The sequence below is a fragment of the Lytechinus variegatus genome, chromosome 13 (genome assembly GCF_018143015.1).
Source record: "Lytechinus variegatus isolate NC3 chromosome 13, Lvar_3.0, whole genome shotgun sequence".
In the NCBI taxonomy this organism is placed as follows: domain Eukaryota; kingdom Metazoa; phylum Echinodermata; class Echinoidea; order Temnopleuroida; family Toxopneustidae; genus Lytechinus; species Lytechinus variegatus.
The window spans coordinates 1,241,432-1,257,885 of NC_054752.1; the positions used below are offsets into that span (position 1 = coordinate 1,241,432).

The 16,454-nt window shown below is 35.9% G+C and overlaps 1 protein-coding gene across 3 annotated transcripts in view; it reads left to right on the forward strand.

The window, feature by feature from the left end:
• The window catches only part of LOC121426771 (titin-like), a 43,871-nt gene that overhangs the window by 24,682 nt on the left and 2,735 nt on the right, over window positions 1-16,454 (forward strand). For all 3 annotated transcript variants that reach the window (XM_041623165.1, XM_041623168.1, XM_041623167.1), the window contains 10 exons: window positions 1,574-1,598; window positions 3,856-3,978; window positions 4,259-4,398; window positions 5,123-5,375; window positions 7,010-7,354; window positions 9,067-9,427; window positions 9,960-10,014; window positions 10,541-10,588; window positions 11,921-12,022; window positions 15,493-15,672. In XM_041623165.1, the coding sequence (XP_041479099.1) occupies window positions 1,574-1,598; window positions 3,856-3,978; window positions 4,259-4,398; window positions 5,123-5,375; window positions 7,010-7,354; window positions 9,067-9,427; window positions 9,960-10,014; window positions 10,541-10,588; window positions 11,921-12,022; window positions 15,493-15,672 (1,632 nt within the window). The remainder of the gene's footprint in view (window positions 1-1,573; window positions 1,599-3,855; window positions 3,979-4,258; window positions 4,399-5,122; window positions 5,376-7,009; window positions 7,355-9,066; window positions 9,428-9,959; window positions 10,015-10,540; window positions 10,589-11,920; window positions 12,023-15,492; window positions 15,673-16,454) is intronic.

Sequence of the window (16,454 nt, forward strand, 5' to 3'; positions counted from 1 at the left end):
GATTTATTTGTGACATTATTTGCATATTTAACTCTCAATTTCACTTGAAATTTTCATATTTCCCCCCAGATCTTATCTAAAGGTTTCCACTAAGAAAAATTGCAAAATTTTCCTTATGTATTTCTTTATTTTTAGAATTTCTTATTTATTTCTTTGTTTTTTCATCTTTTGTTTTTCATAATTATTTTTTTCAATGGAAATTATTACAGACCATTCAACAACTGAATTAAAGCCTAAATGAATGAAGCAGACCAATTAGAATGAAAAATAATCACCCTTTTATGAATTTCACTTCCCAAAGACTTTGTACGCAAAGTATAAAAACTAGCCATTTTTGGCATTACATTGTCTCATAAAAAGTTGCGTGGCATAGCGACACTATACCTGCATACAGTATGCCACAAATTTGGTCTAAAAGAAGTCATACAATTTTGCAGCTCTATCTTTTTGTGTTTCAGAAATATCACGCGAAGTGTTGAGGGGGCATGATGGCCCCCCCCAACACTTTGCGCAACATTTTAGTCCTTTAGTCCAGTCCTTTTGTAGTTCTTTTTAGGGTTAAATTATATTTTGCCTTAGATTTGTTTTGAAATATCTCTATATGTTAAGAAGAAGCACAAATTAAAATTTGGTATCAAGTGAAATTGCAAAATGATTTTCCTTTTCAATATTTGTTTACCTTCAATATTGTTAGAGATATTGAAAGTAGATTTTTTATTTATGAATATTCTAACATTTGCAGAAAGAGAAAGAAGGAACATACCATATTGACGAAAATGAGTGAAATCAGAAACCTGATATTTCTTGTTGATACAAAATCTCAGAACTCAGAAACCAAAAAACAGGAGTTGATATTTTTTGTTGATAAGAGATATCCAGAACTCATAATTTTAGTAACCTACTTGATGCACTTTGTTGATAATGTTGAATTGTGAGGAGTACTGGTGCGAGTTACAGGATAACTTCCGCAGAGGACAGCTTCCATTAATACAAAAGTCTTCTAATGTTCTACTTCAGGAAATCTCTCCTATAGCAGATCTCTGCTGGAGGATTATAGGTCACTAGAGAGGAAGTGTCAAGAGAAAACTCAAATGAGCTCCTTTAGAGACATCTGCTAGTCATCAGGGGGTTGTCTCCTTGGGAGTTGACTTGGAACCAAGATAAAGATCTCGATTTATAAACTTAAAAAATAAACATTGTGGTTCACAAGATGAAAGAGTATTTATGGAATTTGATGACTCAAATGTTATCCACAACATTTCTCATCGAACACAGAAGTCTGAACGACTCTTGACAATTTTAATGGCAATGGTGGTATTGCTATTATTATTGTTTTGAACAAAGTCTAATCATCTTCCGAGGTGTAATAATGTGGCATAAGCCAGTTTCAGTATGTCCTAGAGATCAGTTTTAATTAGTCATGAAATCAGGAACTGGGGTCGTGGCAAAGACTTCTTGCTGCTGCTTCAGTTTTATGATCAGTGTGGACCTTTTTAAAAGGATTTTTTTTGTTAAATACCTGTTCAATGTTTCTATATTCTCATTAACTCTCACCATTTCTTCTTCTCTGCAGAACGTAGAGCGTCAAAAGAGAGGTGGTAAGTAAGAACGAGAGCAGTCAGAAATCCCTGGTGATCAAGATCACTTGACATGGGTTGATTTCTTGGATAAAATTTGCTTCATTTTCATTCTATTAACTGTAGCAAATCTTGTCAACACCTTTTCACTCATTGACGGTTTAAAAGGCAGTCTTGGAATCAGCTGACCACTTTGCTCTTCTGAGGAATGTTTTGAGGGATTATTTGATTCCTAGTCAAGCTCCTCTTATGGATGTTGTATGACGTCTTACTATATTGGTACTGGTTATTATAGATAGCATGTCATGAAATATGGAAGCTTGTGACTTTCTTACCTTGGTCACATTGCTCTACAGAAACAGCCGTTTTAAAATTTTGTACCAGCTACATATTGGTGGTTTGAATAAAAATTGATAAAACAGCTGTTTTCGACTCGCAGTACAGCGCCATAAAGCAAATTTGACGGAAGTATCACTATCAACTGTTATAAACTACTGAAATCCTAGCATATGATTGACTGAGAACAAATTTAACTTTGAAAATCACTGACAAGCAGCTTCTCAAATTTCCTCTTTTAGAGCAACTGTTATAAGCTACTAAAATGCTTGCATCTGATTTGCTTAAATCAAATGATTAAGTGAAATACCCCCCTCTGTCACCATTGCCGTTGCACAGTCAACCTCAACGAAAGAACTGCCATAAACCGTCAATGTGTGAAAGGGGTCATTATCAGCCAACAGACTGGAATCAATGTAAAGTAATAGTTGTGTTTAGAGCCTACACTCATTGACATTCATATGACTGTCACATGAATTGTCAGTGCATGAAAGGGGCCAAGATCAGTCTTGTGTTTCATAGGCATTATGAAACATATACATGTAAATTGACGTTTTTTAGTGATATCAAACACACAATGAATGACTTTATGCAGTCACATATTTACAATGTGCATGATCTGTGTGTTAAAAGGTTTATAGTTAGGTTGTGGAAGGTCGGTCTATTTCTTAAAAAGATTTCAAACTTATTATTATAGTGCAGGTTCTAAGATAATAAATTCATAATTGGGTGGATTCTGTTGTTAACATGGAACATAATCCACTTGATTTGGATAAGATTGAAAGTGTACTTCAATGTTATACCAGCTAGAGCATCGGACATGATAGGCAATAGAATTTTAGCATTAAGAATGACCTTCATTCTAAAGTTCTAATGTCTTTGCATTTGTCAGAGTATAATTATAGATACCTACTTCATGTGGAACTTCTGCATGGATCATTGCACTACATGGGTGTCAGTAATACCACTTCTGCCTCAGTCATGTACAATGAGGCAGGAGGTTTTCAATCCAGTGAGTTGCAAAAGGCTAGCCGTGAAAGTGATTAAAGAAGGAGATGACTTAGTGTACCTGACACTTCAATCGACTTGAAACCACCCAATCAAGCCTCTTGAAATTTAATATCCGGGTAATTTTACCCACATTTTGAGGGAGCAGGATGTTTCAAGAGAAGCAAAACAGACATCGAGCAATAGTATTGTAATATGAAGAATATTCTTCATGCTACAGTTTTAATGCTTTCCATTAAGTTTCATTTTAGAAGCATACCTGACGGAGAGTTGCTATCATGAAGGCTTGGACACTTCATGTTTGTTGGAAAATGGAGCTAATTGAGTATAACATATTGTATGAGGATGTGTTTGATTACACATTGACATGTACGGAAATATGATATTTACAACTTTGTGTAAAATACATACAAGTGTGTTGATTTGCAGTCAATCAATTACGCCTTATTGATAGACTGGAGATCAATGCTCTGAGAGACGATGCATGTTGATTTGCAGTCAATCAATTACGCCTTATTGATAGACTGTAGATCTTATCCTAGTTTGACTTCTATTACAAAACAAATGTCATTTTACAAGACATTGATTTGTATTTGGCCATCTCTACCCAGATGTAAATCTTTACATGATTTGATGTGTGAATGTAATTTGTAATCTAGCTAAATTTATGGAGCAGTAAGCAAGCAACCTACACATAATTTGCATGTTACACATGTAAATTTGCATTGGTCTTTATAATAGCAAGCATATGCTTACAGATATTTTGTTCCATCTACTGCAGCCTTTTAGTTGATTAAGAATTCCACTTATAGATTTTTTATATTTGAAATAACACATGTTGTACAGTCACTGTTTTTGTCTATTTTACATGTATGTTCTGTTTGTATATTACATACCTCAGCCTGACAATTCACACTTTGGTATCTCTTCACAGAGGATGTTGTCAAAGGTTCTCGTAATAAAGGGAATCGAGGAAAGAAGAAAAAGATCACCGTTACGGGTGAGGAGATCGTTGAGATTCAACCGATCATTGACAAGTGTAAAGAACCATTGGTTGGTAAGTTTATCTTTATCTTATTGATGAAATGAAAAACATGTTATTCATTGTAACCCATCAAGTATTCGGTATAGCAGCAGTTATAAAGCACCATCTGTTATAGCTTGACATCTCACCTTCAAGAGTATTTTCATCACTATATTATTAATACAAGGGCATTGTCAGTGTTAATTGTATCCTAGTTGTCAAGATGGGCTGTATGCTTCATGTCTCATCAACCAAGTAAAAAGATTTTTGTATGGAATATCTGACATTTATTTTCCATTGGTCATGAACACAGGTCTGGAGATGATTAATGAATACCTGAGGCAAGAATGGCAGACTGAGACATATTTCTATTGTACGCTATGTGAGGCAAGGTTTCAACTAGTCAACTTCATAGCCCATGTCACTGGCTATCGTCATCGATACAGTTACATTGTAAGTTGTTTATTTAGGAAATGCAGTAGTTCTTTATACTTTATTCTTGTTTTTTAGCTCTGGTGTCTTCAGACAAGACATTTCAAATATGCCGCTATCTACCTAGGTGTATATGGTTTAGTGGTAGTGCAAGACTACATTATTAAATCTGTCTTACTACATAATGTATCCAGAAATGATCTGTGAAAAGTTATTCTTACCTCTGATTTGCTCAGAGCAAATTAGTGAAAAATCACTGATAGCATGCTTCATAACACACTCTCTCAGGTCTTTAATCATTCATTTAATATTTCATCTATGGGCTGATATACTTTCTCAAATGTTCAAGAGAGCAATAAATCATACAAAACAAAGTGCTATATCATTTGGATATTTCATTCCCAGGACACATGCTGGGGGTTTAATATTTTGGGCTTAGAGCGCTGGGATTAGTACAGGACATCACTTAACTGATTCCCTCATTATTAACTTTAAAACATGAAATAACGCAAAATTTGAGATACCAGGTGGGTGTTTTAGAAAGCTGTTCGTAAGATAAGGGCGACTTTAAGAACGACTGGTGAGCGTTTCTTTTGGTAAATAGTATTTTCATTGTCAATGCTTTAGCGCGTAAGAATGGATCACCAGTCGTTCTTAAAGATGCTCTTAACTTATGAACAACTTTATGAAACAGCCCCCAGGTTTTTAATTTTGACAATGTTTTTTTCCATTTGGTATATATTAGAAAATCAAACGGCCCGATGCAAAGGATATGTGTCGTGTAGAACCTAAAGAGAAAGAAGTCTTCAAGGAAGTGGATGGGAAGCAGGTAAAAGAGATAGTACCCAAGCGTAATCGCACTGCCTCACTAGCCAACTTGAGAAAGGTCTGTAATGAAATATTAAAGGAACAAAATGGAACACAGAAGATGCCTAAAGCACCGGACCCTGATCCACCTGATATGCCTCTGAATAGACTGAAGAAGACAATGAGAGCGGGTGAGTCTGGGCCCTGTCTTACAAAGAGTTATGATTGATCAGATCAACCACAACTATGGAAAGCCATCAACATCTAAAATTGCATGTGTATTGAAAATGTTTTGCTTGATATGTGTAATCATACATGCATCATTACCTTGACTATTCATTTTTTGTTGTTTAACCCTAAAAAGACGGGGGGGGGGGGGGGGGGGCTGATTCAGCCCCCCCTCCCCCTCGACTCTTTTCGCGATAAATCTGCCGCGCAAAATTTTTTGACCGCGTCGCTCGCTGACTTTTTACTTTCAATTCTCGCGCAACTTTTGAGACCAAAATTGTGACCCCCGGGTACGCGATTCGGAAATTACGCAACATTTCGTAAGTGCATGCAGACCCAAAATTACTCAAAAACGTGAATTTGTGTACAAATCCAATGCAAATAGTGTTTTTAGCCAAAATTCATAAATGTATCATTATTTTTCCTTTTACTGCTTTAAATCAATTAATTTTATCTTTTTTATGGTCAAAATGAAGTCCCCGACAATTTCCATTGAAAAAACAATGAAAAACAAAAAGTTGAAAAACAAAGAAATACATAAGAAATTTAGAAAACAATAGAATACATAAGAAAATAAATGTGATGTTGAAATCTTTTTAAAATAAATTTGATCAGGTGCCTATCTAGAGTATGTGAAACAAAAATTATCATTTCAGGGGCATTATTTTATTAATTAGAGCAAACTTATGATTTTACGCATAAATTAGCATAATATATGAAATATGAGATTTTTTGCAGAATTTGATGTTATAGTTTTGTAGATAATGACATGGGTAACGCGTGTGCCAATTTTTGTCGCGATCGCGCGATCGACGGCCAAGATCATAAGGGGGGGCTGAATCAGCCCCCCCCCTCCCGTCTTAGGCGTCAAAATAGCCCAGTCTATTTAGGGTTAGGATGGGTTACTGTGCAATGGGGTACTGTACAAAGAATTGTGACATTCATGAATATACAGGTAATTGAGATCACATCTTGGTTACATGTAGCGAACAGTGTCTGTATGGTTATATCAAGTTGGTATACAAGCAACAAGTCTACTTCTCAGAAAGTCTTAATTTGGTTTAAATCTCACTTAATCTAATGTCCATTTGGTCTAATTTCCTCTTCATCAACTAAATTACTTTTGACTTTGTCAAATAAATATTGGTTCATAAATAATTCATCTAACAGAACATAGTAATTGGTTTTTAGACCAATTAGATATTAGACCATTTGGGAGTATCCTTTCAGGAATTTGGTACATGATTCTATGGCAGTTAGACCAAATGGTTCTTAGACAAAATTGAATATATAAGAAGTAGGTTTAGACCTTGTGGGATGAGACCATAGAGAAAGAACATGAGACGGTTGTTGACTAATCAGCAATTTTCCATCAGGATAAGCGCCCATTAGGTTCTTTTCAGAATGAGATTTGGGGCAGTCCTGTACATGCACTTGTCATGTCCATCTACATAACCGATCATTGATAATACTGCCCTACATTGACCGTTCCGTAGCATCTTGAGTACCTTGTAGATTTGCTTCCATTATTGTGAAATCATAAGATGGAAAGCATCAGGTACTAGTCTAATTTTCCTTCTGTTTTAAATTCTGTCAGATTCACAAGTCGAACTGAAGTCCTTAGACCCTCAAGAATTCAGCAAGCCGGTGTCCTTCCCCCCACCCATCCCGATCGGTGGAGTGAAACGCCCCACCCCCAAGAACCAACCCAAAGATAGATCCAAGGAGCAAGACAGGCCTACGATCCTGGGTTACAAACCTCCTGATGTGCCACCCCCTGGTATGCATGAAGTACCTAGTGACATACCACCTGGTGCCCCGCCTCCTACTGCTATGATGATGAGACCTGGAGCAATGCCTGGTATTCCACCAATGAGAGCTAGACCACTCCCTCCACCACCTAGACCTCCACCAAGACGACCAGACCAGCCACCTCAGATTGGTCAGTTAACAACATCTGCTTCTATTTTTTGGTCAATACCAGAGTCCTTTTCAACCATGAAGAATAAAGTCAGATTTAGAATAAGATATTGCTGATATTGTAAGGTAACCGTTGCATTCACAAACAAAAATGTGCATACATCAGACCTTCATTTTTGAGGAGCGCGATCGCGCTATCCTACCGCGCTCCTTAAAAAAAAATAAGGAGAGCAAAAAATCGCGCTCCTCCAAAAAAAAAATTGCTAAAATTTCACATTTCACATCTTTAAATCCATCAAATAATTCCTTGAAATTTCTTTGATTTAGTTGAAATCTATCAGAAAAATGAAGAATATTCATCTCTTTCCCGACTCTGATTTTAATTTAATCTCCGTAAATATTGCAGTCCCATGTAGTCCCATATGTAGATTTTCATGGCAACACCATGGAAGTCTACATGTGGGACTGCAATATTTACCGAGGTAAGTTCAAATCAGAGTCGGGAAAGTGGTCAATATTCTTCATTTTTCTGATAGTTCTCAACTAAATCAAAGTAATTTCAAGGAATTATGGAAAAAAGAAGGCCATTTCATGGATTTAAAGATGTAAAATGTGAAATTTTAGCAATTTTTTTTTTTTTTTTTTTTTTTTTTTTAGCAGGAGCGTGTACGACATCTTGTAAACGTATTGACGTGGCCCAGGCCTAGTTTCACCACAGATTAATTAATAGCTAACACAGCTATTGCATATACAATGTTAAGAAAAATCTACAATTTATCATACATGTATTGTAATGAATTGATTTGAGCTCCTCACGGAGAGCGATTCTGAGGAGCTCAATTGAGCTCCTCAAAAAAATAAGGAGAGTGATTTATTGAGCTCCATGAAATTATAAACGTGAAGGTCTGATACATGTGCACAAAATATTAAGAACAAGATTACTTCTTAAAGAAACACTATTAAAGGCAGATGAACATGTGGAATTACCCTTGTTTAATACTATAGGTTCAGTCAAGTTGGTACTACTTCATCGACCCTCTAATTTGCATAATATGTTTTGTGAAAAGTAAGTGAATCTCTAAAATGTCAAAACTTATTCTAATTGATTTTTATGAAATTTTCAGCGTTAGGCTAGTTTGATTTTTCTTTATTTATTCAAATTATTATTTTTATGGGGTGGACTTGACCTTAATTAAATTGTATTGTTTCTGTCTAATTGAAAACACAAAATACAGTGAAATAGCCAGGGTTCAGCTGTATGACCAAGGACTAGGCCTGGGTCATTACGTTTATTTTGAAAAAAACATTTGAACACCATTAAATATGGGCAGACAATGTTAACCAGTGAGGATAAACAAGTAAATAAATCCCCAAAAGTTGCTGAAATATCATATTGCACATCTTTACATCCATGAAATTGCTCTCTATTTTACCATATTTTCCTGAGTTCGATTTACCTGGAAACTATCATGAAAATGAAGATTAGTCCCTTTTTTCTTGACTCATATAATTTTCAGTCAATATCATGCTACATGCAGATGTACTAACATAAATGTCTTTGTATGGGAGTACGCATTGTCCTACATGCAGACTTAATGTTCAGTGAAACTATTAGTGTAAGGCCATCAAATAAAACATAATTGAATTGTCTGAATATAGTTTGGTGGTTATTCATGGCATACTCCCTTGCTGCTAGGTATGGTTTTGATTTAAGAATCCTTGTTTTGTCTCCAGGTCTCCCTCCAAAGTCACTGAAGATGAGAGAACTTGAGGAAGAGATGGAGAAAGAGCTTGGCACAGAACGGAATCTCAGAGAAAAAAGAGAGAGGGAGAAGCGTGAACGTAGCTCCTTCATCATGGAGGCTCTTGAACGGGAGAAAGAAAAGAAATTACTTGATGCTCGGAAGATGGATATTGAGAAGCTAAGGAATAGAGATCGCTCGAAGCTTAGAGAATCAGACCCCTTCTTGGCATCATACATAGAGAAAGGACGCGCTCCGAATGCAGAGAAGAGCAAAGAGAGAGGCGGGTTGTATGACCGTCCAAGGGTATCTCAAGATCTAAGGGATCTTTATGAGAAGCCATCAACCTCAAAGTAAATACAACACAGTGAATTGTTATTTGGTCCTAATCGAATGATTGTACCTATCGCTTACTATTACAAACAGGAAAATTTGCTAATGTGTGTTATTATTGACTAGTTCTATTGAGCAATCATGGTTTTGAGATGAGAATAGTTTATCTTATAACAAGGGTCTACATTGCTATCTTATAAAACATAAGCCTTAGCTTTGGAATTAGAATGATTGTACATATTTGAAACATTCCAAACTCCCTGTCAGAGCTGTGCCATATGTACCTTTTGTGTGTATCATACTAATGGCCTCAATGAGGTGTATTATCATCCTTCTTTGTCTTTGTCTATCTTTTATTCATAATGCAAGCTGTTTCATAAAGTTGTTCTTAAAGGACACAGGATGTTTATAATAAAACTGACAACTGGGAACTTCATTGATATATGTAATGGTGATTTATAAACAGGTATCTTTCTAATGGTACATTTTTCATGGTATGATATATAGACACGCTTTCATTGACTTCTTGTGCTTTCTTATTTTGAATATTAGGTCCAAGTCCGATGAAGAGCTCAAGAGAGAATATGAAGAAAGATTTGGAATAAAGGTTTGTAAACCCAGTGCGCCCCCCCCCCCCATTTCTTTTACTTGATATTGATGAAAGTAACAACAAAAATATGAAGACATTATCCATTCAAAAAAGGCTCCATCCAAATTTTACCACTTAAAACATTATGGATTAATTGATATCAGAATATGTTAGAATATAGAATGTTTGAAGGTGCACCTATCATAAGAAGAAGTTAAATTATATGGAAATGAATGAATGAATAAACTACACTTCGGAGTCAATCTCTCCAAAAGATGCAGTTTGTAGTTTTACTTGTCCGTAGTAGTTTAAATAAAATGTGATGATTTGATATGAATTTAAATATACATTTTATTTTCTTATACATGTAAACTCCTGTGTGAAATGTCAGTTTTCATGTAGCTTGTGTTTTTTAACTCTTTTTTGTCCAAAGAATCTTCTTCATATGGTAACATTTCAATTCTGAAATCTACAAAAAAAATCATGTACGTCTATCATATGGAGCCAAATTGTTCATTTGTGGTCATTTGTTTTCACTTGTTAGGAATCATCATCATCAGCAAGAGTTCTTCAAGAAGTGGTTGGAGCCCTTGTAAGTATATCATTAAAGGGAAGAGTCAAGTTATTGAAGATATTAAACAATATTAATTCATTCAATACCTTGCCTGCATATCAGAAGCGAGACTTAAACATTTCTTTCCTGATTGCACAGCAGACTTGTCAATGTAAATATTTTATCAAAAGTAATGTATTTTCATGATATCATGAGTTAGAAAGTGAAAAGTCCTATTGGATGAGGCTTAGATGTAAACATAGTCTAGTGTTACTGATTTTGGGCTAGCTAGATTGGGTTATCAATTGTTTTGAATATCATCAGAATTTGGAAAGCAAAAAACAAAGTCTTTAAATTAAGTATTACTGAACTTGGACTGTGTAGTGGCATCATAAATGACATCAGAATTTGGAAAGCAAAAAGTCCCATTTTTATGAACCTGGTATGTTAACCCTAATTCTCCCGGGGGGGGGGGGGCCATAATGGCCCCCCCCCCCCCTCAACAATTTTCGCGATATATCTGCTGCGCGAAATTTTTTCACCTCGCAGCTCACTGACTTTTTACATTCAAGTCTCGCGCAAATTTTGAGACCAAAGTTGTGAAGCCCGGTTACGACATTACGCAACATTATGCAAGTGCATGTCAGACCCAAAATTGCTCATAAACGTGATTTCATGTACAAATCCAATGCAAATTGCGTATTTAGCCAAAATTCATAAATGTATCATTATTTCTACTTTTACTGATTAAACTTAATTAATTTTGCCTTGTTAATGATCAGAATTATGTCTGGAACAATTTCCATTGAAAAAACAATAAAAACAAAAAGTAAAAAAACAAAGAAATACATAAGAAATTCATAAAACAATAAAATACATAAGAAATTTATTTCCAAACCAAAGTTTTTTTGAATTACGATTGTTAAGAATGCTACAAAGAAAATTTTTACCAAAAATTAGCATTCTAGGAGCTTTATTTAGTGAATTAGAGCAAAAAGTATGATTTATGCATAAATTAGCATAATTAATTCATATAAAATAAAATCTCATTATTTTGGAAAATTTTACCATACAGAGATTACATCGCACACTACCAGCGTGCAAATTTTTGCGCCGCTCGCGCGATCGGCGGCCGAGATCTTAAGGGGGGGGGCATAATGGCCCCCCCCCCCCCGGAATGACAAGAATCAAAATACCCCGGGAGATTTAGGGTAATCCAGTGATTTTTGGCTATTTTGTGGTATCATCATCACATATTCTACAAAAGCTTTTGACTATTTCAAGATGAAAGCAAAATGGGAATAGAGGAATCGTGCTTCAAAAGTCAACCAAGTTGGAGAGATTTCCAAATTTTCTTTTTCCTTTGTTTAGACCAAGTCTTTATCCCAGTCTGATGAAGATGCATCTATGGCTCTAAAGGTCTCCAGCGCTCTCACTGAGGCTCTACTCACCATGAAAAAGAAGGAGAAAGAGGTAACGTAAAACATCAGTTTCACTTATAAATTCTCTCTAAACGGACATAGGCTTGATAAGGTGTAAATTATCAGTTTTAATTAGATTAGAATACTGCTTATTTGACTTTGAATTTGCCTCACCCAGGTCCTATTTGTAGCCATCTCTATTTGAAATGCTAAATGCTAATGCTAAATCACCTTATTGGCAGCGTTGCTAAAACTGGAGTGAAACTTGAGGAGTTCCTTGAGTGTTATATTTGACAGACAAGTTACACAAGTATCCTCTCATAACTATCATTTTGAAATGATGGACAAGCGATATATGCTGTGACAGTTAAAGAGAAATGCCAGTAGTTGCAGTAAACACTGATTTCATGAGAAAGTCTGTAAAACCAGGCTTAACTGTCAGTATATCATCGAGGATCTTCAGATCTGGTACAGTTACATAAATTGGACTTTGTGAAATCTTGAAATGTACACTGAAAAATGTTCACACCGAAGATCCCCAACACAGATAAGGGCACGTGGGACAGACAGTGCATTTGAATGTCGGCCCAACGCTTGACCCGAATCCTGTGCTTATTTGCTGATTTCTCAGCAATTACACAATTTCTTCCAGAATCCTTTGGCACATATTTTTATTTATGCAAACAAACACTTAGGTGGTCATTTCATTGGATTCTGTATGAACTCATTTTGATATCGTTACAACTGGCATTTACCTTTAAATCTATCCTTTGTCTCATGTTAAAATTAAATTCAGATACCAATAATCGTCATTTAATGGACAAATCCAGCACAACCCCAAAAAATTGTTTTGAATAAAAAAGAAAAATCCATCAAGCTTAGCACTGAAAATTTCATCAAAATCAGACGTGAAGAAAAGTTATGATATTTCTAATATTCGCTTAATTCCACAAAAACATTTGTATGCACATCCTGGTCGGTATGCAAAGGAGACTGATGACGTCACCCTCTCACTATTTCATTTGTATTTTTGTCTCACCTGCGAAGCAAAGTGAGACTATAGGCGCCGCTTTTCCGACGGCGGCGGCGGCGGCGTCAACATCAAATCTTAACCTGAGGTTAAGTTTTTGAAATGATGTCATAACTTAGAAAGTATATGGACCTAGTTAATAAAACTTGGCCATAAGGTTAATCAAGTATTACTGAACATCCTATTAGAGTTTCATGTCACATGACCAAGGTCAAAGGTCATTTAGGGTCAATGAACTTAGACCATGTTGGAGGAATCAACATCGAAATCTTAACCTGAGGTTAAGTTTTTGAAATGTCATCATAACTTAGAAAATATATGGACCTAGTTCATGAAACTTTGGCATAAGGTTAATCAAGTATCACTGAACATCCTGCATGAGTTTCACGTCACATGACCAAGGTCAAAGGTCATTTAGGGTCAATGAACTTTGGCCGAATTGGGGATATCTGTTGAATTCCCATCATAACTTTGAAAGTTTATGGATCTGATTCATGAAACTTGGACATAATAGTAATCAAGCATCACTGAAAATTTTGTGCAAGTTTCAGGTCTCATGATTAAGGTCAAAGGTCATTTTGGGTCAATGAACTTTGGCCGAATCGGGGGTATCTGTTGAATTACCATCATAACTTTGAAAATTTATTGGTCTAGTTCATTAAACTTGGACATTAGAGTAATCAAGTATCACTGAACATCCTGTGCGCGTTTCAGGTCACATGACCAAGGTCAAAGGTCAATGAACTTTGGCCGAATTGGGTGTATCTGTTGAATTACCATCATAACTTTGAAAGTTTATGGATCTGATTCATGAAACTTGTACATAAGAGTAATCAAGTATCACTGAACATCCTGTTCGAGTTTCAGGTCACATGATCAAGGTCAAAGGTCATGTAAGGTCAATGAACTTTGGCCATGTTGGGGTTTTTCGTTGAATAACCATCATATCTCTGTAAGTTTATTGGTCTAGTTCATAAAAAAGGGAAATAAGAGTAACCATGTATCACTGAACATCTTGTGGGAGTTAGAGTAGTATTCAAAGTGAGCACTGCTGCTATATTGAACCGCGTGATGCAGGTGAGACGGCCAGAGGCATTCCACTTGTATTATATAAAGTATGACATATTCTAAATATGCTCCTCATTTTCCTGAAAAACAGAGTTTTCTCCTCACGGAACATGTGGAATTACCATTTTGTTACAGTTCCGTAAAGTTGTACTTATTGTCAAATCTGGAAAAAAAATGAAAGATAGTATAATTCAAACTATAAATCACAAAAAAATGAGTGAGGGACATCATCGACTCATTTGTATATCACTGAGCTGTGCATATAACTTTTTTGAGAAAAATAGGTGAAACTTTAAAATTTCATAAGTAGCTTATTTTACATCCGATTTTGATGGTATTTTTGCCATTATGCTTGTTTGATTTTTTTTCTCTGTAGATTTAACCCTATCTAGGCCGGGGTATTTTGGGAGTTCATATGGCCGGGGGGGGGGGGCCTCCCAGGCCCCCCCCCTAAGATCTCGGCCGTCGACCGCGCCGAAAATTGGCATGCGGGTTGCCTGGGACATAATCTACAAGATTGTATAGTAATTTATTTCATGCGAATCGCTATTAAGTGATTATGCTAATTTATGCGTAATTAGTATGCGAATTCATACTTTTTCTCTAACTCCCTAAATAAAGCTCCAAATGTACTAATTTTTGGTATAGAAACTCTTTGTGGTGTTCTTAGCAAGTGTACATGAAAAAAATTGCGATATAAAATCATTTTCTTATGTATTTTATTGTTTTTTGCAATTTCTTATGTATTTCTTTGTTTTTTTACCTTTTGTTTTTCATTGTTTTTTCAATGAAATTTGTTGGGGACTCTTCTGTGATCATAAAAAACATAAAATAAATACATTTAGACCAGCAAAACTAAAAATAATCATACATTTATGAATTTTGGTTGAAAAAACAATTTGCATTGACTTTGTACACAAAATCACGTTTTTGAGCAATTTTCGGTCTGACATGCACTTACATAATGTTGCGTAATTTCGGAACCATGTACCCGGGTGACGCAAAGTTGGTCTCAAAAGTTGCGCAAGACTTGAAAGTAAAAAGTCAGCGAGCGGCGCGGTCAAAAAATTTCGCATGGCGAAAATATTGCGCGATTCGTTGAGGGGGGGGCCTCCGAGGCCCCCCCCCCCGGCCTAGATAGGGTTAAATCAACATTTTTCTGTGGTGGACTTTACCTTTCATGTTGTGTCTGCTACACTCACAACAAATACATTTTCTCTCCAACTTTTAAAGACAATATGTAAACTTCATTGTGTATGTAACTGAATAGTTAATGAGTCTAATAAACATAGCTAAAATTGTTTGAGTACTTGTGTAATGCTTTGAAACTGTCAAAATGGCATGTCTGTTATGTTGAAATTGTTAAATAGGCGATGCAAGATAGAGAAAACACTACATTAATATTTGATTGATTTTTGTTTTAGTCTCGTACAGCGTTAGATGATCCTAATATTGAGAGTGATGGACCACCTCCTCCCCCACCTGGTGATGTTGAGATGCCACCTCTTCCTCCTAGTAGTCCTCCGTCATCTTCTACTTCAGATAGATACATGATACCTCCATTAGGAAGCCTTCAGTCTTCATCACAGCAAGTACCAATGCAGGTAGGTTATTGACACCTTCAGTATAAGATTATTCATTTCACATCTCCATGAAAGTATGTTACTGCATCACTTTATTGTACAAATAGCAGAAAGGAACTCTAGATATATGCATTTTATACATTAGGTACACCCCGCCTTCCCCAATAGAGACTTGGGGCTCATTGTACAAATCAAATTTAAAGACAAAACATGCATCTAAATAACGTTATCCAAGCAGGTTTGTTTGGTACATCCATATGTATGCTCTTTCAAGAAGTAATAAATACTGAAATTCAACCATTTTGACCAAAACTACTTAAATCTCCTCTCGTTGGACATTGCATGTTGCAAATTTTTGTAGGTTTTGCCATGCCCTGTCACAAATGATTTATTTTGGCTATTTACAGAGAACCTATCCTGGTGATTTATGGTTGGTTTGGGAGTGGCAGGTCACTCTTAAACCTGTAGGTATGGCCCTTGGGGAGTCTTAGAACTTAATATTTGTAATGTCAAGAGACTATCAATGGCAATTGAAGTTGAGACAACTTTCAGTATTGGAAATATGTCACAATTATATATGTATTGCTGTGTATAAAGTCAATTATATCCCTTACTTTAACATTGTTGTATTGAGAGTGTACACAAGGAGAAAAACAATAGTTTTACTACGATAAAACGTTTGTCGTGATATAGTTCATTTTCCTTGCTGACGTCATGCATAGTCCATTTTTCCCTAGGGAAAAAGTGAACTATACGTTTTTTGACCCCCCCCCCTACCTCGCGATACGCGAGGTGTGTGGTGC